The sequence below is a fragment of the Chiloscyllium plagiosum genome, chromosome 2 (genome assembly GCF_004010195.1).
Source record: "Chiloscyllium plagiosum isolate BGI_BamShark_2017 chromosome 2, ASM401019v2, whole genome shotgun sequence".
Lineage (NCBI taxonomy): Eukaryota > Metazoa > Chordata > Chondrichthyes > Orectolobiformes > Hemiscylliidae > Chiloscyllium > Chiloscyllium plagiosum.
In genome coordinates, this window is record NC_057711.1 from 55,724,631 (window position 1) to 55,750,148 (window position 25,518).

Sequence of the window (25,518 nt, forward strand, 5' to 3'; positions counted from 1 at the left end):
TCTGTCTCTTTGTAGGATATGTGGAACAGTCCCTCTTCCAGTTACACCGGCACCATCCCTCACCTCTTCCTCGGCTACACTGATGACTGTATCGGCATCACCTCGTGCTCCCACGAGGAGGTTGAACAGTTCATCAACTTCACCAACACCTTCCACCCTGACCTTAAGCTCACATGGATATCCTCCTTTCTGGACCTCTCCGTCTCAGTCTCTGGGAACCGACTCGACATGGACATCTATTTCAAACCCCGACTCCCACCTCCAGTTCTGTTAAAAATGCTGTCCATTACTCCCAATTCCTCAGCTTCTGCCATATCTGTTCCCAGAAAGAGGAATTCCACCTCAGGACATTCCAGATGTCTTCCTATTTCAAAGACTGCAACATCCCCTCCCATGTGATCCAACAATGCCATCCAGCACATTTCCTCCACTCCCCGCACCTCTGCCCTCAAACCCCACCCTTCCAACCACAACAAGGATAGAAGCAAGGATAGTCCTCACCTTCACCTCCAGATACAGCGCATTATCCTCCATCATTTCTGCTACCTACAATCTGACTCCACCACCAAAGGTATATTTCCCTCCCCACCCCTATCTGCATTCTGCAGACACCATTCCTTCCGCAATTCTCTCATTAAGTCCACTCTCCCCTACCAACCCACCCCCCACATCCAGCACCTTCACTTGCCACGGCAAGAGGTATAAAACTTATGCCTGTAGCTCTCCTCCCACACCTCCATCCAAGGCCCTAAAGGATAATTTCAAATCTGGCAGAGATGTTCCTGCATATCCCTCCTCATCTACAGTGTCCATTGCTCTTGATGTGGTCTCCTCTACATTTGGGAAACAGGATGCCAACTCATGGAGTTGTTCAGGGAACATCTCTGGGACACATGCACTAAACAACCTAAAGTCATGTAGCCAACCACTTCAACACCTCCTCCCACTCCCCCAAGGACATACAAGTCCTGGGCCTCCTCCACCACCAAACCAAAGCTACCTGCTACCTGCTAACCTCATCTTCGATCTCGGAATCCTCCAACACCACTGCATCAACATTGACATCACTAGTTTCCAAATCTCCCCTCCCCCCACCTCATCTAAGATTCAACCCCCCCCTACTCAGCACTGCCCTCTTGACCTGTCATATCTATCCATCTTCCTGCCTACCTATTTGCTCCACCCTCCCCACCAATCTATCATAATTACCTTCCACCTGCACCCACCTATTGCCTTCCTAGTTATCTTCTCCCCAGCCCCAACTCACCCCCATTTGTCTGTCAGCCCCTTCCCCTGTCCATACTCCTGGTGAAGGGCTTATGTCCGACTCTCCTGCTCCTCGGATGCTGCCTGACCTCTGTGCTTTTCCAGCGCACTTCTCAACACTTATCCTCAAAAAAGAAGGATCTATTCTGTTCACCATACTAACAGCCTAAAAAACCTCTTGTTTCACTGATATTTTTCCAAGTTAATATTTAGGGACTTTTATTATAATATATATAATTTATTTTAAGTGATAAACTGTATGTTGCAATTTTATTCTTCAGAATCATCAATAAGCATTCTTGGAAGGGGATGAATCAACTATATGATTTGAAGATAGCACCAAACTGAAAGGAAAGATTGTGGCAAAGATTAATGGTAAACCAGAGGATTGGGAAATTTTTTAAAAATGATCAAAAAGGAGAGAAAAAACAAAATTCTGAGGGTAAAGGTAAAAGCAACATAATCCCATGTGGCAACCCTCTCAGTAGAGACAGAAAAACCAGTGCTTAAGCTGAGGGTCACAATTTCTCAGACAAATGGAGAGGTTATGAAGAAGAGCCCTTGATTTTAATCTCAGCGAGTGCGGGAACTAGCAAGTCACACAAAAAAGGATAGTAAGAGCTTATTTAACTATAAAATGAAAGAGACAGATAGAAATGAACATAACTTCCTTCAAGAATGAGGCTGGAGAAATAATAGTGGGAGGGAGGATATGCCAAAAGGCTTTTATAAATAATTTGCATCTGTATTCACATTAGAATAAACAAATGGCATTCTAAAAAATACTGTATAATAAAGAGATAAAACGAGGGAAGGAAATAAATGCAATAAATATCTCTGGAGAAAAAGTGCCATGCAAAACATTGAACCGATGATCATTAAGTGTCCTGGATTTGATGAGTTGCATCCTGAAACATTAAAGGAGGTAGCTGTGGAGCTGGGGGATGAACTGGTAGCAATCTACAACAGTACTTAGATTCTAGAGAAGTCACAGAGAATTAGAAAACAGCATTGGAGAAAGGAAGGGAAACAAAAAGCAGGTAATTATAGATAGTTAGCTTACCATCTGTCATTAGGGTCTATGATGAAGGTGTACCAGGAAAGCATTTAGAAATGTAATCAAACAGAGTCAGCATGGCTTCATGAAAGGGAAATCATGCCGGACAAAACTATTAAAAATATTTGAGGAGAGAACAAGCAGGATAGATAAAGGGAAACCAGTAGATATTTTGATTCCCCAAATGGCATCCAATGAGGTATTGCATATCACGCTACCATGTTAGCTAAGAGGCCATGGTGTTCCGGGAGTATATGAGGATGAGTAGGGGACTGGCTTACTAATAAAATGGCGTTGGGTAAATCAGATATTTTCAGAGTGGTAATTTTTGCCTAGTGGAGTACCATAGGGATTAGTGTTGGAGCCATGACTATTTACAAGAAATGTTAAAGACCTGAATGAAGAAAGTGCACTCACTATCATCAAGTTTGAGGACAACATAAAAATAGATGGGAAGACAAGTGGTGATAATACAACAAAGTCTGCAGAGAGATATAAGCAGGTCATGTGGGTGTGCAAGAACTTGGCAGATAGAATATAATTTGGGAAGATGTAAGGGACTACACTTCAACAGGAATAAAAGAAGAACTGAATATAATTGGAGAAAGACTGCAGAAACCTATTTAAGCTGTAGCGGGAAGAGATTTGGGTGTCCTCGGGCATCAATCACCAAAAGCTAGCATACAATTAAATAGGTAATATGGAAAGCAAATGGGATATCACCTTTATATTACAGGAGTCAAGTATCAACAAAAAGGATTGTTTTCTAAAACAAGATATTAGCCAGCCCTAACGTAAACTGTGAATAGTTTCCCATCCCTTTTCTAAAACAATTTATTAGCCAGTCCTAACGTAGACTGTTAACAGTTTCCCATCCCTTTTTCTAAGGAAAGATAGGCAGACTTTGGAATCAGTCTACTCAAGGCTCACGAGGTTGACTCCTGATTTGGAGGGATTTTTCTTATGAGGAGTATGAGTAGGTTTAAGACAATGACAGGCACACTTATTGAAACATTCAAAATTTTTAGGGGGATTGACAAGATAGATGCTGAGACATTGTTTTCCCCTTGTAGGAATATCTCAGACAGAGATGTGGAAAAGTTTCTTCTTCCAAAAGGGTAACGAATCTGTGGATTTTGTTTTACTGCAGAGTGCTGTAGAAATTAGGTTGTTCAAATTTATTCATGGCTGAGACAAAAAAAAATTTAAATCATTAAGGGAATCAAGAGTTATGGGGAAAAGGTAAGACAATGGAATTAAAAATTATCAGCTCAGACTAATCTCATTGAATGGCAAAGCAGATACAATGGACTGAATGGGAGAATTCTGCTCCAACGCCTTATGAATGAATAACCAGCGCACCACTCTGGTGTTAATTCAACAAATAAATACATATGGCATAATGCATTGTCATAGATAACGCAAGAATATTTTGAAATGTTAGAAGGAATGCCTGGAGTTTCTTTGGCATTTGACTGAATGTTGAATTTTCCATGAGTATTTTAACTTGCCACCCACGGACACCCTCATCAGTCTGACTGAGCTTGTGGAACAGCACTTGAGTGAAGGTGTTTGCATAGCATCACTCAGGACCTATCTTGAACAGAGCAACTCTAGGTCAGCCCACAGCAAAACCCCAAAACAAAGCCAAGCCTCAGCCGTATGGTTAACATTTACTTCAGGATCCGGGCCAGCAAGCCATCGTAGTGCCTGCTGGTTACGTAAACTTGAGACAGCAAAAGAATCCTACTGGATCTAAAGAAAAAGATAACTCAGAGGCCGATATTCAGGACAGTGCGCACCCTGGAAAGTCCAACTACATCTGATTTGGTATAGTTAAATTACTTAGCAACATCCAAATCAGAACTAATCAAAATAAACATCTGGTTAAACAGCCACCCAGTTCTAATGGAGGTCAATACCGGTGTAGCCATTTCTGTGAATGCAGAACCTGTCTTTAACAAAGTTTGCTCTGGACTCCAACCCTTAAGTTTGCACAAGATCTCGGCCAGACTGATAATCTGTATGGGTTCCCCGGTATAGGTTAAGGGTACAACATCAGTTCTGGTCTCATATGAAAAGCAGCTGTTTTTGTTACCACTGATTATAGTGAAAGGCTCAGGTCAAAGTTTGATGGGGTGCAATTGTTTGAGAAAGATTCACCTAGATCGGGGGCTTCACTTTTTTGATTTGAAAATGACTGCCTAAATAAACACTAGGTGGTTTTTCTAGGGACTGTCAAAGAACCAAGGCCACCTTGCATGTTGACCAAAAGCAACTCCATGATTCTGCAAGGCTCACCCAATGCCATTTGCCTTATGGACAAAAGTAGAGACAGAAATCAGAGGGTTGGAAAGTGAAGGAATCCTCAAACCTGTCCAAGTGGCAGAATGGACAGCACAGGTCTTACAGATTGTGAAGCCCGATGTTTGCCCTTGTGGGGATTTTAAACAAATGGCAAACTGCTTTTCACAGTTTGGGTAAATACCCAATCCCTCACATAAAGGACTTATATGCAAAGCTGGAAGGGGGTGCTGTCCTTCATGAAGCTGGACATGAACCATGCATACTTGCAATTGCAGTGAGATGAGGATTCCCAGAAGCATGCTCCAGTTAATGCCCGTAAGGGTTTATACCAAAATACAAGTCTGCCATTTGGAGTATTGTCAGCCTGTGCAATTTTTTCAGCAGATGGTAGAAAAACTGCACACATCTTTTGCAATACATGGACTCACGAAAGGGTTGGTCACAAAAAACAGGCCATTGTTTACCAGCAGGGAATTTGAGTAGTTCCTAAAGTCAAATGGTGCTCAACATACAAGGACAGCTCCATAACATCCATCATCAGAGGAGCAGCCCAAACTTTGAAGGCAGGCTTGAAGGTACAGCCAACAGCTTCACCAGGTACCAAACTGTATCACTGGCTGCTATTTGGTTATAGGACCACAGCTCATACAGGAATAGCTCCAGCAGAGTTGCTAATGGGGACAAGGCACTTCACCAGGATAAAGCTGATCTTCTGGACTTGGATAGGAGGATGAAATGGCATCAGGAATGCCAATTATGGACATATGACTCTGCTAAGCAAGAGAGACAGTTTACTATAGGGGACAAAGTTTGGTGTAGGAACCACAGCTATAGCCCTACATGGGTAAGAGGCATAGTTGACAGGGGATCAGGTCCAGTGATGTATAAAGTTCAGATACAACAGCTCTGAACAAGCACATGGACCATATGAAAGCTGAAAAGTCGCAAATGATGCAGGTGCAAAAAGTGCCCAGCTCCTCGACAGCTTTCTTGACTGTTGTGTAACACATCCGTTCTCCCTCTCCATCAAACCTTGAAGGTAACTCCATCTGAGATGGACCCGGAGGATGTCATTGCCTTGACACCTTGGCCTCGTGAAGAAGAGAATGAATTTCTTCCAAGAAGCTGTAGTTGCTAGAGGCCGGCTACTGTGTATTACGCTCTGTCCGCATCAGAGGCCGAGTTGGAGGAATCTGACCTAGTGCTAAAACACCCCAATGAACAGGTCTATGTCCTTGGAATCCAAGGAGGAGGTACGTAGTAATTGTAACGAGGTCAACCAGGTGGACCTCATAGAATATGATTTCCCTGATTGGAGCTGTTAATCTAGTCCAAACAGGGAGCCCTCTGTTCACTCAGAGCTAGCTCTGAGGAAGCTGGATCAATGTCAAGGACTTTTCTAATGTAAACAAAAGATGACTTGGTGATGGGATACCAGCCTCTGGAATTATTTTGCTCTCTGTATTAAGGAATTCTTCCTTATCTCTATCCTAAAAGGCCTTTCCCTTATCTTTAAACTGTGACCCCTGGTACTGGACTCCCCACTCTTTGAGAACAACATTCCTCCATTTACCTTGTCCAATCCTCTTAGAATTTTATAGGCTTCTATAAGATCACACACTCCCTCCCCTCACTTCTTGTAAACTGTAGTGAATATAGTCCGAAACGATTCAGTCTCTCCTGTCATTCCAACCATTCCTTCAGTCAGTCTGGACAACTACTTTGCAGTCCCTCTATAGCCAGAACATCCTTCTTCTGAAGAGGAGACCAAGACTGTGCACAATACTCCAGGTATGATCTCACCAAGGCCCTGCACAATTGCAGCAAGACATTCCTGCTCCTTTACCCAAATCCTCTTGCTATGAGGCCAACATATCATTTGCCTTCTGCACCACATGCTGCTTTTGCATGCTTACTTTCAGCAACTGGTGTACTAGGACACATAGATCTTGTTACACATTCCCCTTTTCAAACCTATCATCATTCCCATAATAATTTGTCTGTCTGCTTGTGCTACCTTACATTTAACCACATTATACTGAATCTGTTATATTTTTATCCACTGACTTAACTTGCCCAAATCACAGAGAAACTTCTCTCTATCCTTCTCACAGTACAGCTTCCCACCCAACTTTACGTCATCTATAAAGTTGAAGATATAACGCATAGCTTCATCTAAGTCATCACCTCTTGTGGCTCTTGCATAGGGACATACTGAAGCCTGATTGTGATATCCCTATGATTAAATAAATTACAATTTCAATTGTCGAGTTTCTTGTATTGGTACTTTTTCAGAAAACAGCATTTGCAAAGAATGATCATTCCGCATGAAATTATATTTATCCCACCTTCAGGAGAGTAAAAGAGGAGAAACATATGAATAAAAGAAGTATTTTTAAAAAGTGATTTGCTTAATTGGAAAGATCTATGTAATATTCTAAATTAGAAAGCATGATGGGATCTGTAATCCTGATTTCTCTTCAAATAAAAAATTGACTGACTATTATCTTATTTGCTTTCACAAATTTCTTACAATCTATAGAAGTATCTACAGCCTCTCATGTGGACTCTCCTTTCTAGCAAGCCTGCCTTTGATAACTAGATGTATCCAAAGAGCTATCCATTAATATAGTTGCCATTCTGTACTGTGTTGTTTGAGGGCAGGGGAGGGGGAATTAAATATTTCTCTTTCCTGTTATTTCTTTGAAAATATTGTATCCTGCTTAGTCCACTTTGATTCTCAGTGAATACCATCTAAATTTAGTTGTAACTTCAATATCAACATCAGAATTTAATTGTAAAATGCATTCAGGAAAATGTATTTTTCCTCTATTGTATTTCCCCTGAATTGTATCTCTGATTCATTTTGCAAGTCTAATAAACTAGACCACCAGCTATGTTACTGCATTTCAGATTTAATCTCTTTCAGTTACATTTTTTTTCACAGCAACATTGAGTATGAGATTGCAGCCCTGTGGACTTGCTGCTATTAATACCAACTAATGTCTGAGGAATATACTTGGTTCATTAAACATTTCTATCATCAATGCTCATATTAATCAATTATGTAATTCATAAAATGAGTACTGACTACAATTTAAAACATTCAGCTAAATGTCAGGTAGCGGGAGGGGTGTGGGGGCAATTGTCAGAATGCAGTCTGGTGACTAATAAAGTAGCAATGAATTTTCTATTACAATTAATATGCTAAAGACCCAAATAACTCTTATCTCTGTTTTTTTTTGGTTCTACTTAGATCTGTGATCACACAGATTGGCTACATCATCAGGAAAACAGAATGTAAACTTACTGAGCTTTGCTAGGTAAAATGTGGCTTCAACATACAGCAAAGCTCGAAAAACCTGAGATTAACTTCTGTCTGTGTTCTCTTCCCAACTGTGTTCTAAAGTTCTGTTTTTGCTCTTTTGCTGTTAAAATTGTTTGTAAATTAGTAGGGCACCTCTGAACAAGGGGTAAAGTTAGTCGTCTTAAGAGTGTAGACTTCACCATGTAAACACAGTTTTTCAATGCTTACAACATTAGATGACTTTACTGTAATCAACTTCTTAAACTTTATACCTGATCTTGATTACTAAGGACGCATTGTTTTTCCAACCTTCCACAGAGTGTTCGAAACGTGGAAGCACATTCTTCCTGTTTGCTTTATTGGAGGTGTTAATCATCAGTCTGGTTGGAATCGCCTCTCCATCTCTGTAACAATTAAGATTTAAAAAAAAATAAGTTACTATAGATCTTGCTTTCAACCATTTATCGACTCCAGTTTACGCGAGATAACCACTTAAATGTGCATCTCGTATGTTGCAGGAATACTACCCAGTAGCAATTGACCATCATTCCGATGACACCAATTGCTTCACTCATCTCACTAGTCACGCACAGACAACCCTGTTTTCCTGTTTATGTCATTAAATGCACTTCTCTTTTTTTTTACCAAGCGCACGCGATCTCGCCACAGGTTAACTTGCGAACTATGCCTGAGAGCTTAGTCTTCACCACAGCTCCCCATCCAGCAAACGCGAGAGCTTGGCGGTAATCGTCTCTCACACCATCCAGCGGACATCTGACTAAATGACTTTCTGACAAACGCTGAGAGCTGACTTTCCGTTCTCAAACCGCAGCCTGCCTTGGTTTCGGAACAAAAGAAAATTATCTTTTCTTTTCGACAGACCGCTTGTGTAAAATTACTGAAAGAGTTCCAAAAAAATCAATAACAACCTAATATAAAATAATAACCGACTGCAACGTCATGGAAACCAGTCAAGCGCATTTAAGTCGCAATGACAGTTTCATAAATGAAACAGTGAGCTTAAATGTCAAATCAATATTAACGGGAGAATCACTTAATAGTTCTGCACCCTTGCAAAGTCAGTTAAAAGAGACAGACTCGTCACACAGACGAAAAAATGTGTTCCTTTGCAGTGCTGAGCTTATTGTGACTTCGCTTCAACATCAGTCAAATCACAACCATTCAGTATGTGTACCAGACCAAATACTGGCGCGCTAACCACATCTGAGGTACAGGCACAAGCCCACCTACTGGAGAAAAAGAGCTGCCAACTCAGTAAAACACAACACAAAGACGACACTAATTTAGAGGAGGTTTGCTCCAGGAACAGAAATACAGTTCATTTCCAATATCTAGAGTTGCCAATTTTACACACACACGCACACACACAACACTCTAGTACTGTCATCAGATTCCTGCCTTTTTCCTTTCACACTAGTTGTATATGTGTGTTGGGGGGGGGGGGGGGTACGCGGGAGTGAGGTGGGGTTTCGTGCAGCGCAGACTTGCCTTTCTCACCGATTCACTTCCACAAAGGTTTCATTTCCAACCCAATACTTTTCCTTCACAAAAAAAATGTTAGCGAGCCACGTCGTCAGTACAAGAAATCACAAAGACTAAGCAGCAAAACGAAGTCAATTTTAAATGTGCATTTACAAAAAAAAACTCTTCCGGAAACAATAATAGGAGCTCTTAAAATTAAATCACTTGTGGATTAAAACGTTATTTGTCAAATTAAAATCAAAATTAATACAACCAAACCAATTGAATTTATTGATTTGCAGGCAAACTCCTTTAAAAATATTTTCACCACTTTTTCATTTAACATGATAATAATGCACATTACCCCATTTGCGTTTGCTGGTGCTCCGATCTTGTTATATCCTTTGTTTTAAAACAAATGACTATGATACTTATGGTACATAATGTCCAACATTTTCGATGGAGACGCATTTTTTCTAATATGTGTATCTGGTGATATATAGAAATAAAAGAGTCCGCTTTCCCTCCCAGTCTGGGAAATAAGTAAGGCGCAAAGGTTTCTGTCTGAGAGACTGAAGACAGACAGTTCACCACACGCCCCTGCTCCTCCTCTTTCTCTCGCTCAGTGAATCCACTCAGTGAGGAAGAACGAAACACAGCCCTCCCTGACTGACATCTCCTGACGCCAATAACAGCGCGGACACCGCTCGGCTCCTCGCCTAATCGCCCGGGTTTCACCAATAGGAAAGCGAGATTGCTGTTCCCTGAGGGATACCTGATTGACAGGAGGCAGGCGTTGTGCCAAGTGTCTTTAAAAAGACAGCGGGCGTCTGGCGAATGGAAAAAGAGAAGCGAAAAGGGCACTTTCAGTGTTGAAGTATTTACAGGACTGAGGGTTTATTTTCGAAAACGAAGTGGGTTGAAATAAGTTGAAACGAACAAACGTTTCCTGCGTGCTGTACATCTCAGAACCGTCCTTTAACCTGATCTGAGTGCGTCCACACTTTTTGCATTTGGTACAGCGTTAATGAGCTGAGTAGGACTTTACAGTGAAGACAGACCTGCAGCAAGTTAATTCTGAGTACATAAACCAGACAGTCTAATCGATATCTGTGCACAGCTCTTACGTGTACTCATTTGACTCAAACAATTAATTACTGCACATACTTGTTCCGAAACTGATTGCCAAATACTGGCCATTTCCTGTTTTGAAGCCTAAAACCGCCTATTTCCAATCGATCTTTACATTGTTCCAAATTGATTCGAGTTGTTTAACTTACAAAGTTAGGACTTTTAACTAGCTGTCCTTTAGTATTGTAGTGATATTCTAGTAGTTGCTGTAGAAAAGTGTTGTGAGAAAATCTCTGCCCTGTGAGATAAGTGTTGTGTGAATCCCTAGGTATAGTTCTTTGTTTTTAAAACAAAATTCATGTCCTCTCCAAAGCCTCTGGTCAGCCTGCAGAGTGCTGAGTTTGCTTGTGGCTGATTTGGTGTGGTTGGAGAAAATATTTATAAAGCAGAACTTACATCTCTTATATGATTGGGTAGCGTATATGAAAGCACAGTATTCAGATGGTTAAGTCATTGTCTAGTTATGTTTATAATAGCAATATATTCTGCCCGATGCTGGAATCTGAAACAAAACCGGTAGAAAAAGCTGGAAATGGTCAAACTGTTCGTCCACTGGGCACATCTAGCTAAAAGGAAATGCAAATACATTAGCCTAGTAATTTTCAGCGTAGCAAAGATTAATGATAAGTCACAGGATTGGGAAAAAAATTAAAACTAGCAAACCACAACCAAAAAGAAAGAAGGATGAAATACGTTTTGAGGATAAACTTGGAAAAAGTAGAAAGATAGACAGCAAGAGCTTAATATATAAAAGTAGAGGCCTCTAATTTAACAAGCCTGTCAGAGAAAGAGGAACCTGAAAATAGTAGAGGTATCTTGATTAAACTTAAAATATAAGCCATAACTATTAATTTAACCTGAGGCAGTGTTTTGTAGAGGAATAAGACGGTGTTATTTTCTGGGTCTGTAGATTGTGAAGGAGCAAAAATGGCCTTTAGCACAGTGATATGTGCTTCTTGTCAGATGTGGGAGCTTAAAGAGAGTTTAAGGGTTACTGCAGATTATATCTGAAATAAATGCTGTTGGTTGTGAATCTTATCAGATTGAATGGATCAGTTGGAGACACAGTTAGAAGCAATGAGGAACTTGCAACATCAACAGTATGTGATGGATGGCAGTTATAGGAAGGGGGGAAAGTCTCAGATACTGTCACATAGGTGGGTTAACTCCAGGAAAGGTAAGAGAGGTAGGCACCAAGTGCAGGAGTCTTCTGTGGATATACTCATTTCAAACAAATATGCTGTTTTGGAAAATGTGTGATGGATTCTCAGGGGAACGTAGTATGAACAGCCAAGTTTCTGGTATTGAGACTGGCTCTAATGCAACGAGGGGTACGTCGGCTTCCAAGAGTTCAGTTGTGTTAGGGGATTCTGTAATCCGAAGTACAGACAGACATTTCTGTGGCCAGCAGCGAAAAAGCAGAATGGTGTGTTGCTTCCCTGGTGCCAGGATCAAGGATGTCTCAGAGGGTGCAGAATGTTCTCATGCGGGAGAGGGGCCAGCAAGAGGTCATTGTCCACATTGGATCCAATGACATAGGAAGGGAAAAGGATGAGATTCTGAAGGGAGATTACAGGGAGTTAGGCAGAAATTTAAAAAGGAAGTCATCGAGAGTAGTAATATCTGGATTATTCCCAGTGCTATGAGCTAGTGAGGGCAGGAATAGGACAATAGAGCAGATGAATGCATGGCTGAGGAGCTGGTGTATGGGAGAAGGATTCACATTTTTGGATCATTGGAATCTCTTTTGGGGTAGAAGTGACCTGTATAAGAAGGACGGATTGCACCTAAATTGAAAGAGGACTAATATACTGGCAGGGAAATTTGCTAGAGTTGCTCGGGAGGATTTAAACTAGTAAGGTGGGGGGGTGGGACCCAGGGAGATGATGAGGAAAGAGATCAATCTGAGACTGGTACAATAGCGAACAGAAGTGAGTCAAACAGTCAGGGGAGGCAGGGACAAGGTAGGACTAATAAATTAAACTGCATTTATTTCAATGCAAGAGGCCTAACATGGAAGGCAGATGAACTCAGGGCATGATTAGGAACATGGGATTGGGATATCACAGCAACTACAGAAACATGGCTCAGGGATGGGCAGGACTGGCAGCTTAATGTTCCAGGATACAAATGCTACAGGAAGGATAGAAAGGGAAGCAAGAGAGGAGGGGGCGTGGCATTTTTGATAAGGGATAGCGTTACATCTGTACTGAGGGAGGATATTCCCGGAAATACATCCAGGGAATTTATTTGGGTGGAACTGAGAAATAAGAAAGGGATGATCACCTTATTGGCATTGGATTATAGACCCCCAATAGTCAGAAGGAATTGAGAAACAAACTTGTAAGGAGATCTCAGCTCTCTGTAAGAATAATCGGGTGGTTATGGTAGGGGATTTTAACTTTCCAAACATAGACTGGGACTGCCATAGTGTTAAAGGTTTAGATGGAGAGGAATTTGTTAAGTGCGTATAAGAAAATTTTTTGATTCAATATGTGGATGTACCTACTAGAGAAGGTGCAAAACTTGAACTACTCTTGGGAAATAAGCAGGGTAGGTGACTGAGGTGTCAGTGGGGGAGCACTTTGGGGCCAACGACCATAATTCCATTAGATTTAACATAGTGATGGAAAAGGATAGACCAGATCTAAAGTTGAAGTTCTAAATTGGAGAAAGGCCAATTTTGACAGTATTAGGCAAGAACTTTCAAAAGCTGTTTGGGGGCAGATGTTTGCAGGTAAAGGGACAGCTGGAAAATGGGAAGCCGTCAGAAATGAGATAACGAGAATCCAGAGAAAGTATATTCCTGTCAGGGTGAAAGGGAAGGCTGGTAGGTATAGGCAATGCTGGATAACTGAAGAAATTGAGGGTTTGGTTAAGAAAAAGAAGGAAGCATATGTAAGTTATAGACAGGATAAATTGAGTAAATCCTTAAAAGAGTATAAAGGAAGTAGGAGTATACGTAAGAGGGAAATCAGGAGGGCAAAAAGGGGACATGAGATAGCTTTGGCAAATAGAATTAAGGAGAATCCGAAGGGTTTTTACAAATACATTAAAGACAAAAGAGTAACTAGGGAGAGAATAGGGCCCCTCAAAGATCAGCAAGGCGGCCTTTGTGTGGAGCCGCAGAAAATGGGGGAGATACTAAATGAGTATTTTGCATCAGCATTTACTGTGGAAAAGAATATGGAAGATATAGAAAGTAGGGAATTAGATGATGACATCATGCAAAATGTCTAGATTACAGAGGAGGAAGTGCTGGATTTTTTGAAACGGGTAAAGGTGGATAAATCGACTTTATATAGGTTTACAAAATTATGAGAGGCACGGATAGGTTAAATTGGCAAAGTCTTTTCCCTGGGGTCGGGGAGTCTAGAGCTAGAGGGCATAGGTTTAGGGTGAGAGGGGAAAGATATAAAAGAGACCTAAGGGACAACTTTTTCACACAGAGAGTGGTACGCGTATGGAATGAGCTGCCAGAGGAAGTGGTGGAGGCTGGTACAATTGCAACATTTAAGAGGCATTTGGATGGGTATATGAATAGGAAGGGTTGGGATGATATGGGACGGATGCTGGCAGGTGGGACTAGATTGTATTGGGATATCTGGTCGGCATGGACGTGTTGGACCGAAGGGTCTGTTTCCATGCTGTAAATCTCTATGACTCTATTGAATATATTTTGCAGTAGTCTTCACAGAAAAAAAAAAGCAGCAATTCAAATTATTAAGTAATCAGTGGCAAAAGGAGGAGAATATTTAAATTCAATAACTTTTACTAGTAAAAAGTGCTATGGAATCTAATGGGTATAAAGGCCATTAAGTCCACTGACCTGATGGGATGCATTCTAGTACAGTAAAAGAAACTGATTAGGGATAGTCAACATGGCTTTGTGTATGGGAAATCATGTCTCACAAACTTGATAGAGTTTTTTGAAGAAGTAACATAGAGGATTGATGAGGGCAGAGCAGTGAACGTGATCTGTATGGACTTCAGTAAGGCGTTCGACAAGATTCCCCATGAGAGACTGGTTAGCAATGTTAGACCTCAAGAAATACAGGGAGAACTAGCCACTTGGATACAGAACTGGCTCAAAGGTAGAAGACAGAGGGTGGTGGTGGAGGGTTGTTTTTCAGACTGGAGATCTGTGACCAGTGGATTGCCACAAGGATCAGTGCTGGTTCACTACTTTTTGTCATTTACATAAATGTTTTGGATGTGATCATAAGAGGTACAGTTAGTAAGTTTGCAGATGACACCAAAATTGGAGGTGTATGAGACAGCGAAGAAGGTTACCTCAGATTACAATGGGATTTTGATCAGGTGGACCAATGGGCTGTGAAATGGCAGGTGAAGTTTAATTTAGATAAATGCGATGTGCTGCACTTTGGGAAAGCAAGTCTTAGCAGGACTTATACACTTAATGGTAAGGTCCTCAGGAGTGTTGCTCGAATAAAGAGACCTTGGAGTGAAGGTTCATAGTTCCTTGAAAGTGGAGTTGCACGTAGATGTGGTGTAAAATTCCAAGCAGTGGAATGTGGTGAAACGGTTAAAAATTATGTCCCAATACATGTGTGAATCTAACCGGAATGGAGGTGTTGCTTAGTCCCGTGTGAATCTTCTTATCTGTATGTAACCAGAATGGAATGTGTTTTTTAGCCTTGCTCTGCTGTTCACATGAATGTTTATATCTGGAAAAGAATAAAAAGCTGGAAAAGTCTCCAGTTCGGTGAGTCTGCTCCGGGGTTACGTTTAACCGCCGAGCGTGGGTTGTTGGCAACCGCTCTACAAGAACTGACGGCTCCCAGTTTTGGTAACATGTAGAGTGAGTATAAACCAGACCCGTTGCCAGACCCGTTGTAAGATGAGACCTGGTTTTGGCGACGCTGCGGGGAATAAAATGCTCATATTCTAGCAGACTCGCCTCTTGGTCGTTTGTTCTGTGTCAGACTACTCTCCTACGAACCTGACCTTGAGAATTTTTTAAAACAGTAGACAAGATAGTGAAGGCAGCATTTGGTATGCTTTCCTTTATTGGTCAGAGTCTTGAGTACAGGAGGTCATGTTGTGGCTGTACAGGACATTGGTTAGGCCACTTTTGGAATATTGCGTGCAATTCTGGTTTCCTTCCATTCGGAAGGATGCTGTGAAACTTGAAAGGGTTCAGAAAAGATTTCCAAGGATGTTCCCAGGGTTGGAGGATTTGAGCTATAGAGTGAGGTTAAATAGGCCAGGGCTGTTTTCCCTGGAGCATCGGAGGCTGAGGGGTGATCTTATAGAGACTTATAAAATCATGAGGCGCATGGGTAGGATAAAGAGACAAAGTCTCTCCCCTGGGTTGGGAGAGTCCAGAACCAGAGGCCATGGGCTTAGGGTGAGAGGAGAAAGATACAAAACAGACCTCAGGGGCAACTTTTTCACGCAGAAGGTGGTACATGTATGGAATGAGCTGCCAGAGGAAGTGGTAGAGGCTAGTACAATTGCAACATTTAAAAGGCATTGGATGGGTATATGAACAGGAAGGGTGTGGAGGGTTATGGGTCAGGTGCTGGCAGATGGGACTAGATTGGGTTGGGATATCTGGTCGGCATGGACGGGTTGGACCGCAGGATCTGTTTCCATACTGTATATCTCTATGACTCTAAGTAGTTACAGAGATAGTGGATGGCCTGTTAGTAATATTCCAGAAATTCTTTGATACTGTAGAAATCCCAGAAGATTGAAAAACTTCTGATGTAACATTTTATTGATAAAGGGAAGGAGACAAAAGTGCAGGTAACTAGATTCCTATTAACTTAACTTATATTATTTGGAAAATGTTATAACAATAAATTGGATCTAGTTAAAGGTTTTGGTAAGTTAAGAACTCGGGCAATACAAAGACATCAATTGGAACTCAGGTGGGGCTAGGTTGCATAACCAGAAATGACTAGTACTTGGTAGCCAGTTTCTGAAAACATATAGGCATTATTTATTTGTTTGAGTCACATGAGTACACACAAGTGTTATGCACAAATACCTATGAGATTGTTTAGGTTTTGTCATCAGAATAACTTGCTACAGACACACCTTCACTACAAAGTCCCACATAGACCATGAATGCTATACCTAATTCAAAGGATGGAATAGCAGAGTAGTTAGTAATGCATAATGTAAAAGAGCAGAATCAGCATGGCTTCACAAAGGGGAAATCATACCTAACAAATTTATTAGAATTTGCTTCACTAAATAATAAGCAGGATAGTTTAAGGAGAAGTAGTAGATGTAATATATTTAGATTGTCAGATGGTAATTTGATAAGGTATTGCACACAAGGCTACTCAATAAGATGAGCCCTGGTCTTGGAGATAGTATATTATGCATATTGCACTGACTAACAAATGGAAGATAGAGAGTTGTGAAAAAGGGACAGTTTCATGATGGCAATCTGTAACTAGTGAGAGCCACAAGGATCAACTATTATTTACAATAAATATTAATTAATTGAGTGAAAGTGAATATGCTATCACCAAGTTTGTGAATGACTCAAAAATAGATGGGAAGTGGTGAGAATGACACAAAGAGTCTGCAAGGGGAATTTGGACAGGTAAGTGATTGGGCAAAGACTTGGCAGATGGAACAGAATGTGGGAAACTTTAGCAGGAGAGCTCCTGAATGATATATAAATTCTCCATATCATTTAAATGGAGAAAGATTGGTGAAAACTGCAGCATTATGGATCTGGGAGTCCTCTTACATAAATCACAAAAGATTTGCTTACAGTAGGTAATAGGGAAAGCAAATGGAATGTTGGCCTTTATTTCAAATGAAATGAAGTATAAATGTAGGGAGGATTTGCTAAAACAATAGAAGGCACTAGATGCACTTCAGCTAGAATACTATGATCAGTTTTGGTCCCCTTATCTATGGAAAGACATACAGACATTGGAGATAGTACAGAGAAGGTTCACTAAGCTAATGTCAGGTAAGTTTTATGAGGAGAGGTTGAAAAGATTGGACCTCATTGATATTTAGAGGAAGGAGAGGCAACCTTATTGAAACATAAAAGATTATAAAGGACCTTGTCATGGTCCATTTGGAAAGGTTGTTTTCCTTTGTGGGAGAATCTCAGACCAAGAACACAAGCTCAGAATAAGGGGTTGCATATTTAAGATAGAGCTGAGGAAGATTTTTTTCTCTGAGAGGGTAATGAACCTATGGAATTCTGTACAGGTTAGATTGTTATTTATATTAATGACTGATATAGACATATTTTTAATAAGTAAGGGTATCAAGGATTATGGGTAAAGGTAGGAAAGTGAAGTTGAGGATTATCAGGTCAGCAATAATCTCATTGAGTGGCAGAGCAGACTCAATGGGCTGAAAGGCCCACCTCTATTCCAATATATTTTCATAAAATCCCTATAGTGGATCAAGCCATTGTGTCCACATCTAATCTCCAAAGAGCATCCCATCCAAATGCGTCCCCCCTACCATATCCCTGTAACCCTGCATTCCCCTTGGGTAATCCATCAAGCTTGCACATCCCTGTATGCTACAGGCAATTTACTATGGGGATAGCAAAGAAACAGGCAAAGAAGCCTCTTGCTGAATGCTACGTACACCACCCACTTGACTGATCGACTTAGTAAATGCATAACACAACTAAGAGATTGGATCTAAGCTCTGCAGTACTACCCATCCAATTTTGACATTAGGTCAGAATGTTTGCCCATGGGATTGTGCAAATCAGCACCATTCAGGACTCCTCAGATACTGAAGAACTCCATGTCCACATGCAACCAGACGTAGGCTGACAAATAGCAAATAGTATTCTCACCATACAAGTGCTAGGCAATGACCATCTCCAATTAGAGAGTCTAACCATATTGATCTCACCCTTGATTGAAGGGCTTTCTCAGAGGGGGAGAAAATGTAAAATAAAACACTAATACTTAGAAATGAATGTACTAGTCACACTGGGGCATTGTTCTGAGGTGTACAGATCAAGTCAGACCAGCACATGTCATCTGCAAGTTCTACTGACTCTTTCTTCTGGGCTACCATAACAGAATCCCACACTATTAAAGCTGGAGCATTACCAATGAGCAGAAACTGAACTGGACTAGCTATATACATACTGTGACTACATGAACAGATCAGAGGCAGTGAATCTTGCCACAAATAGCTTACTTCCTGACTCCCCAAAGCCTGTCTACCATCCACAAGGCACAAACCCATACCTTCTCTGTTTTAGGCCTCAGGCTCCTTGTATTAAAATATATTCCAGTTAGGCTCGCTAAACTGTTATACAGGGAGACAGTACACCAAACTAAATCAGCTTCCCCACTCCTGGGTTCACGACACAGTAAATTTAAACATTCGGTACCTCTTAAAATTGCTCAACTATTCCTAACCAGTTTTAGAATAACAGATATCAGACACCAAGTTTATAACTTGAACTGAAATTAACAATTTATTATTCATAATGTAATTATAACAGAATATGGATAGGCAACAAGGCAATCTACTTAATATCTCTCATCTAAGTTTAATTTTCTATAATCAAAAGCCCCACTCACACACAGGCACGCAGAGAGACAGATACAATTAAGGGATAAATTAAAAGATTACAATTTTCCAGTTTAAATGTTTCATCATGGGTATCAGGCCTTCAGAAATTCTCGGTTAATAGAGTAGTTGAAAGGCAAGTAAAGTGTAGGTCTTGCTGAAATTCCAAAGTCATCAATGCCTGCAAACAGATCCAGTAGGCTTCTTACAGAAGAGTATTTTCTTAACAGAACAACAAGCAAGTTAACAACTGCAGTGAAAACCCAAGGGAGAGAGAGCAAAACACAGCAGCATCATCCGGAAGCATTTTTATACACCTTCATGGCAACAAAACCTCTGTTAGAACATGTTCACTCTTTTTTACCTCTTTATGATTGGTTGGCCAGTACTGATCTGCATTTGATTGACCAATTGAACATCACACCAGATGTTTTTTATTCATGGATGGAACGTGGATGTTACTGGTTGACCAGCATTCATTGCCCATCCCTAGTTGTCTTTGAGAAGGTGATGGAGAGTTGCCTTCTTGTACTGCTGCAGTCCATGTGCTGCATGTTGACCCACAATGCCTTGAGGAGGGATTTCCAGGATTTTGCCCCAGAGACAGTGAGGGAATGGTGATATATTTCCAAATCTGATGTTGAATGGCTTCAAGGGGAACAGGTAGTGGTGTTCCCATGTATCTGCTGTTGTTGTCCTTCTAGATGGAAGTAGTCATGGGTTTGAAAGGTGCTGTCTAAGGATTTCTGGTGAATTTCGGTAGTGCATCTTGTAGATAGTACATACTGCTGCTTCTGAGCATTGGTGGTGAAGGAAGTAGATGCCTGTGGTTTGATGCTAATCAAGTGGGCTGCTTTGTCGTGGATGGTGTCAAGCATCTTGAGTGTTGTTGGAGCTCCACCCATCCATTTGAATGGCTTTATATTCCTTCACACTTCTGACTTGTAACTTGCAGATGATGGAAAGGCTTTGGGGAGTCAGGAGATGAGTTACTCACTGTAGTATTCCTAGCTTCTGGCCTGCTATTATAGTCACTGTGTTTATTTGGCAAGTCCTCTTGAGTTGGTGGTCAATTGTAACCAGCAGGAAGTTGATAGTTGGAGGGTCAGTGATGGTCACACCATGTAAAGGGGAGGTAGTTATTGTCTCTTATTGGTGGGTCTGGCATTTTTGTGGGTGAATGTTATTTGCTACTTTTCAGCCCAAGCTTGGATATTGTCCAGATCTCTTTGCATTTAGACACTGACTGCTTCAGTATTGAAGGAGTTGCAACTGCTGCTGATCATTATGAAATCATTGGTGAACATTACCACCTCTGTCCTTAAAATGGACGGAAGATATTTGATGAAGCAGCTGAAGATGGTTGGGCCTAGCACACTATACTGAGATATTCCTGCAAAGGTATCCTGAAGTTGAGATAACTGACCTCCAACAACCACAACCATCTTTGTATGTGCCAAGTATGCCTCTAACGAATGGAGAGTTTTCTCCGATATTAATTGATTACAGTTTTGCTCGGGCTCCTTGATGTCTTAATCGATGAAATGTAGCCTCGATGCCAAGGGCTGTCACTCTCACCTCACCTCTGGAATTCAGCTGTATTGGCCATGTCTGAGCCAAGGCTGTAATGAGACCAGGAGCTGAGTGGCCCTGCTGAAACCGGTCAGATTGCTTGCTCATCTTGTCCAAAACAAGCTGCTGCCCAAGTTTCAAAGTATCATTCTCAACTTCAGTTTGCAGTTTGAAACCAAAATCAAAAAGAATTAAAATTTTAAAAAAATTAAAGGTCCCAACAAAACTCACTTCTTTCTTATCAAGCCTACAGTATCTTACTTTCTAGACTCACTTATTACAATTTTGACTTCTATTTGCATCCCTACATTTGAATTACTGACTGAAGTCCCTAAAGTCTGAAGCAAACAGAATTTCCTTCCCTTGGAAATTACTCCCATATCACAATTGCCTTTTCACACTTGTCCCTCCTGGTCTGAGCAGCTGAATTACCCATAATGCTTTCACACAACTACTGTCACCTTTACTGTTTCCCAATGCCAAAACAACTGGTTTGCGAGTGAGATACACTTGTGCAATTCCTTCACTATATACATGGTCCCATTCTTCTATCTGGTGGTGACCTGTTCCCTGACAGCCTATACTTTCTTATGGCTGCAGGATGTTCAGATCTGAAATGTTCTATCTATGAACCTCTCAACCTTGTGAATGTGCCTCGAGCTGCCACTCAGACCCCAAAACCTGGAGCTTGAGTAGCTCCGGCTGGAAGCACCTCAAGCACACGTGACCATCAGACCATCAGGAGCATCTCGAATTTCCCACATCGTGCAGGATTTGCAATTCACAGGCATCAGCTCTCCAGTCCTATCAGGCTGATGTAGAATAAGGACCCTTGCTTTATTTTATCCTACTCCTGCTTAAATATAGATTAGAAAAATATTATTATAGAGTCAGAGAGTCACAGAGATGTACAGCTCAGAAACAGACTCTTCGGTTCAACTCGTCTATGATGACCAGATATCCCAACCCAATCTAGTCCCACTTGCCACCACCCAGCCCATGTCTCTCCACACCCGTCCTATTCATATACCCATGCAGTGAATTTGCATTAATGAAACAAGTGTTATAGCAGAAAGTACTTGTTTTTCATGTTAATGTTAACTCCAGTTCTCATTTTCCAGAGGTTACCTGAACTGCTTATTCCAACAATTTCTGTGTTTCGTTTAGTCATATATATTTGGCACAGTACTTAAAAGTTCCATTCTAAACTATAATTTTCACATATTCACAAAGTTAAGCTTTCATTTTCAGTAAGAAAGAAATCACTTTCACATTCCCATGACATTTCAGAGTGTGTTGCAGTTAATTAAATATTTTAAAGTGAAATTAGTTTGGTCATGTATGAAACCAGAGAAAGACCTTTTAAACATCGCAGAATCGCAAAATAGTTACATGACTGAAAGAGGCCATTTAGCCCATCATACCCCAGTTTTCTGCAAGAACAACTCAGCTAGTCATGCTTCCCCTCTTTTCCCCTGTAGCTCCCCTAAATGATTTTTTCTTTAGATGCTTAAACAGTTCCATTTTTGAAAGCCACCACACAGTACACACAAGATTTCTAACCACTGACTATGTACGTTAAACAGAGTCACAGCTGTACAGCATGGAAACAGACCCTTCAGTCCAACTTGTCCATACTGACCAGATATCCTAAATTAATCTAGTCCCATTTGCCAGCACTTGGCCCATATCCCTCTAAATTCTTCCTATTCATATAACCATCCAGAAGCCTGTTAAATGGCATAATCGTACCAGCCTCCACCACTTCCTCTGGCAGCTCATTCCAAATACACATCACCCTCTGTGTTAAAAAGTTGCCCCTTAGGTCACTTTTAAATCTTTCACCTCTCACCTTAGGTCTATGCCCTCTACTTTTGGACTCCCCCACCCCAAGAAAAAGATCTTGTCTATGCCCCTCATGATTTTATAAACCTCTATAAGGTCACCCCTCAGCCTCCAACACTCCAGGGAAAACTCCCAAATAGGTTCCAGTCTATTCAGCCTCTCCCTGTAGCTCAAAACCTCTAACCCTGGCAACATCCTTGTAAATATTTTCTGCGCCCTTTCAGTTTCATAACATCTTTCCTATAGCAGAATGACCAGAATTGTACATTGTAACATGCTGCTACTGAGCCAGCAAATCCTCAACCTTACTTATCTGTTCCCCCTCACCAAAATAATTTTCTAGCTCACTATGCAGGACAGAAGACAACATTGATGCCATCATCAAATAATTATTTCCTTCCCCAGAAATGATAGCAGGATTGCTGAGCATTTCCAGCATTATTTTAATAAAGCTGGATACATGTTATGTAAAAAATTCACGATTAAAGTGAAACTGAAGTCATTGAGGGAGGGAAGGTGGGGAAGATACAGTGACAGGAGGACACATTACCTATTGAAAATAAAAACTTAATTAAAACAAACCGAGTAAACAGGTTTTGCTCATGTTGCTTTGCTTCATTTTGCCAATGACCTCAAAGTTGAGATTTTTGGTTCTCAACTTCTCTATCATAGAGTCATAGAGATGTACAGCTTGGAAATAGACCCTTCGGTCCAACCCGCCCATGCCGACCAGATATCCCAACCCAATCTAGTCTCACCTGCCAGCATCCGGCCCATATCCCTCCAAACCCTCTCTATTCATATACCCATCCAAATGCCTTTTAAATATTGCAATTGTACCAGCCTCCACCACTTCCTCTGGCAGCTCATTCCATACACGTATGCCCCTTAGGTCCCTTTTATATCTTTCCCCTCTCACCCTAAATCTATGCCCTCTAGTTCTGGACTCCCCGACCCCAGAGAAAAGACTTTGTCTATTTATCCTATCCATGTCCCTCATAATTTTGTAAACCTCTATAAGATCACCCCTCTGCCCCTGACCCTCCAGGGAAAACAGCCCCAGCCTGTTCGGCATCTCCCCATAGCTCAAATCCTCCAACCCTGGCAACATCCTTGGAAATCTTTTCTGAACCCTTTCAAGTTTCACAACATCTTTCCAATAGGAAGGAGACCAGAATTGCATGCAATATTCCAACAGTGGCCTAACCAATGTCCTGTACAGCCACGACATGACCTCCCAACTCCTGTACTCAATACTCTGACCAATAAAAGAAAGCATATCAAATGCCTTCTTCACTCTGCTATCTACCTGTGACTCCACTTTCAAGGAGCTATGAACTTGCACTCCAAGGTCTCTTTTGTTCAGCAACACTCTCTAGGGCCTTACCAATAAGTGTATAAGTCCTGCTAAGACTTGCTTTCCCAAAGTGCAGCACCTCGCATTTATCTGAATTAAATTCCATCTGCCACTTCTCATCTGATCAAGTTCCTGTTGTAATCTAAGGTAACTTTCCTCGCTGTCCACTGCACCTCCAGTTGTGATGTCATCTGCAAACTTACGAACTATACTTCTTAGGCTCGCATCCAAATCATTTATATAAATGACAAAAAGTAGAGGACCCAGCACTGATTCTTGTGGCACTCCACTGGTCACAGGCCTCCAGTCTGAAAAACAACCCTCCACCACCACCCTCTGTCTTCTACCTTTGAGCCAGTTTTGTATCCAAATGGTGAGTTCCCTCTGTATTCCGTGAGATCTAACCTTGCGAACCAGTCTTCCATGGGGAACCTTGTCGAATGCCTTAATGAAGTCCATACAGGTCACATCACCCACTCTGCCTTCATCAATCCTCTTTGTTACTTCTTCAAAAAACTCAATCAAGTTTGTGAGACATGATTTCCCATGCACAAAGCCATGTTGACTATCCCTAATCAGTCCTTGCCTTTCCAAATACATGTACATCCTATCCCTCAGGATTCCCTCCAACAACTTGCCCACCACCTACGTCAGGCTCACTGGTCTATAGTTCCCTGGCTTGTCCTTACAACCCTTCTTAAAGAGTGACACCACATTAGCCAATCTCCAGTCTTCCAGCACCTCACCTGTGACTATCGATGATACAAATATCTCAGCAAGAGGCCCAGCAATCACTTCTCTAGCTTCCCACAGAGTACTAGGGTCCTGATCAGGTTCTGGGGATTTATCCACCTTTTTGTGTTTCAAGATATCCAACATTTCCTCCTCTTTAATATGGACATTTTGCAAGGTGTCATCATCTATTTCGCTACTTCTATATCCTTTTCCACAGTAAATACTGATGCAAAATACTCGTTTAGTATGTCCCCCATTTTCTGCAGCTCCACACAAAGGCCACCTTGCTGATCTTTGAGGGGCCCTATTCTCTCCCTAATTCCCTTTTATTTCCATAATGTATTTGTAAAAACCTTTTGGATACTCCTTAATTCTATTTGCCAAAGCTATTCCATGTCCCCTTTTTGCTCTCCTGATTTCCTTCTTAAGTATACTCCTAATGCCTTTATACTCTCTAAAGATTCACTCGATCTATCCTGTCTATACCTTGCATATGCTTCCTTCTTTTTCTTAACCAAACCCTCAATTTCTTTAGTCATCCAGCATTCTCTATACCTACCTTTACTTTCACCTAACAGTAATATGCTTTCTCTGAATTCTCATTATCCCATTTCTGAAGGCTTCCCATTTTCCAGCTGTCCCTTTACCTGCAAACATCTGGCCCTAATCAGCCTTTGAAAGTTTTATTAAAGTTCTTGCCTAATACCATCAAAATTGGCCTTTCTCCAATTTAGAACTTCAACTTTTAGATCCGGTCTATCCTTTTCCATCACTATTTTAAATCTATTGGAATTATGGTCACTGGCTCCAAAGTGCTCCCCCACTGACAGCTCAGTCACCTGCCTTGTCTTATTTCCCACGAGTAGGTCAAGTTTCGCACCTTCTCTAGTAGGTACAGCTACATACTGAATC

The 25,518-nt window shown here is 41.2% G+C and overlaps 1 protein-coding gene across 3 annotated transcripts in view; it reads right to left on the reverse strand.

The window, feature by feature from the left end:
- st8sia4 (ST8 alpha-N-acetyl-neuraminide alpha-2,8-sialyltransferase 4) overlaps positions 1–10,645 on the reverse strand; it is a 71,357-nt gene extending 60,712 nt beyond the window's left edge. For all 3 annotated transcript variants that reach the window (XR_006314569.1, XR_006314568.1, XM_043709956.1), the window contains exons 1-2: positions 9,784–10,645; positions 8,210–8,341 (exon numbers count right to left, since the gene is read on the reverse strand). Coding sequence is in view for 1 of the 3 variants with exons in the window: in XM_043709956.1 (XP_043565891.1) it covers positions 8,210–8,341; positions 9,784–9,890 (239 nt within the window). In the remaining 2 variants the exon portion in view is untranslated. The remainder of the gene's footprint in view (positions 1–8,209; positions 8,342–9,783) is intronic.
- Positions 10,646–25,518: the final 14,873 nt, after the last annotated feature.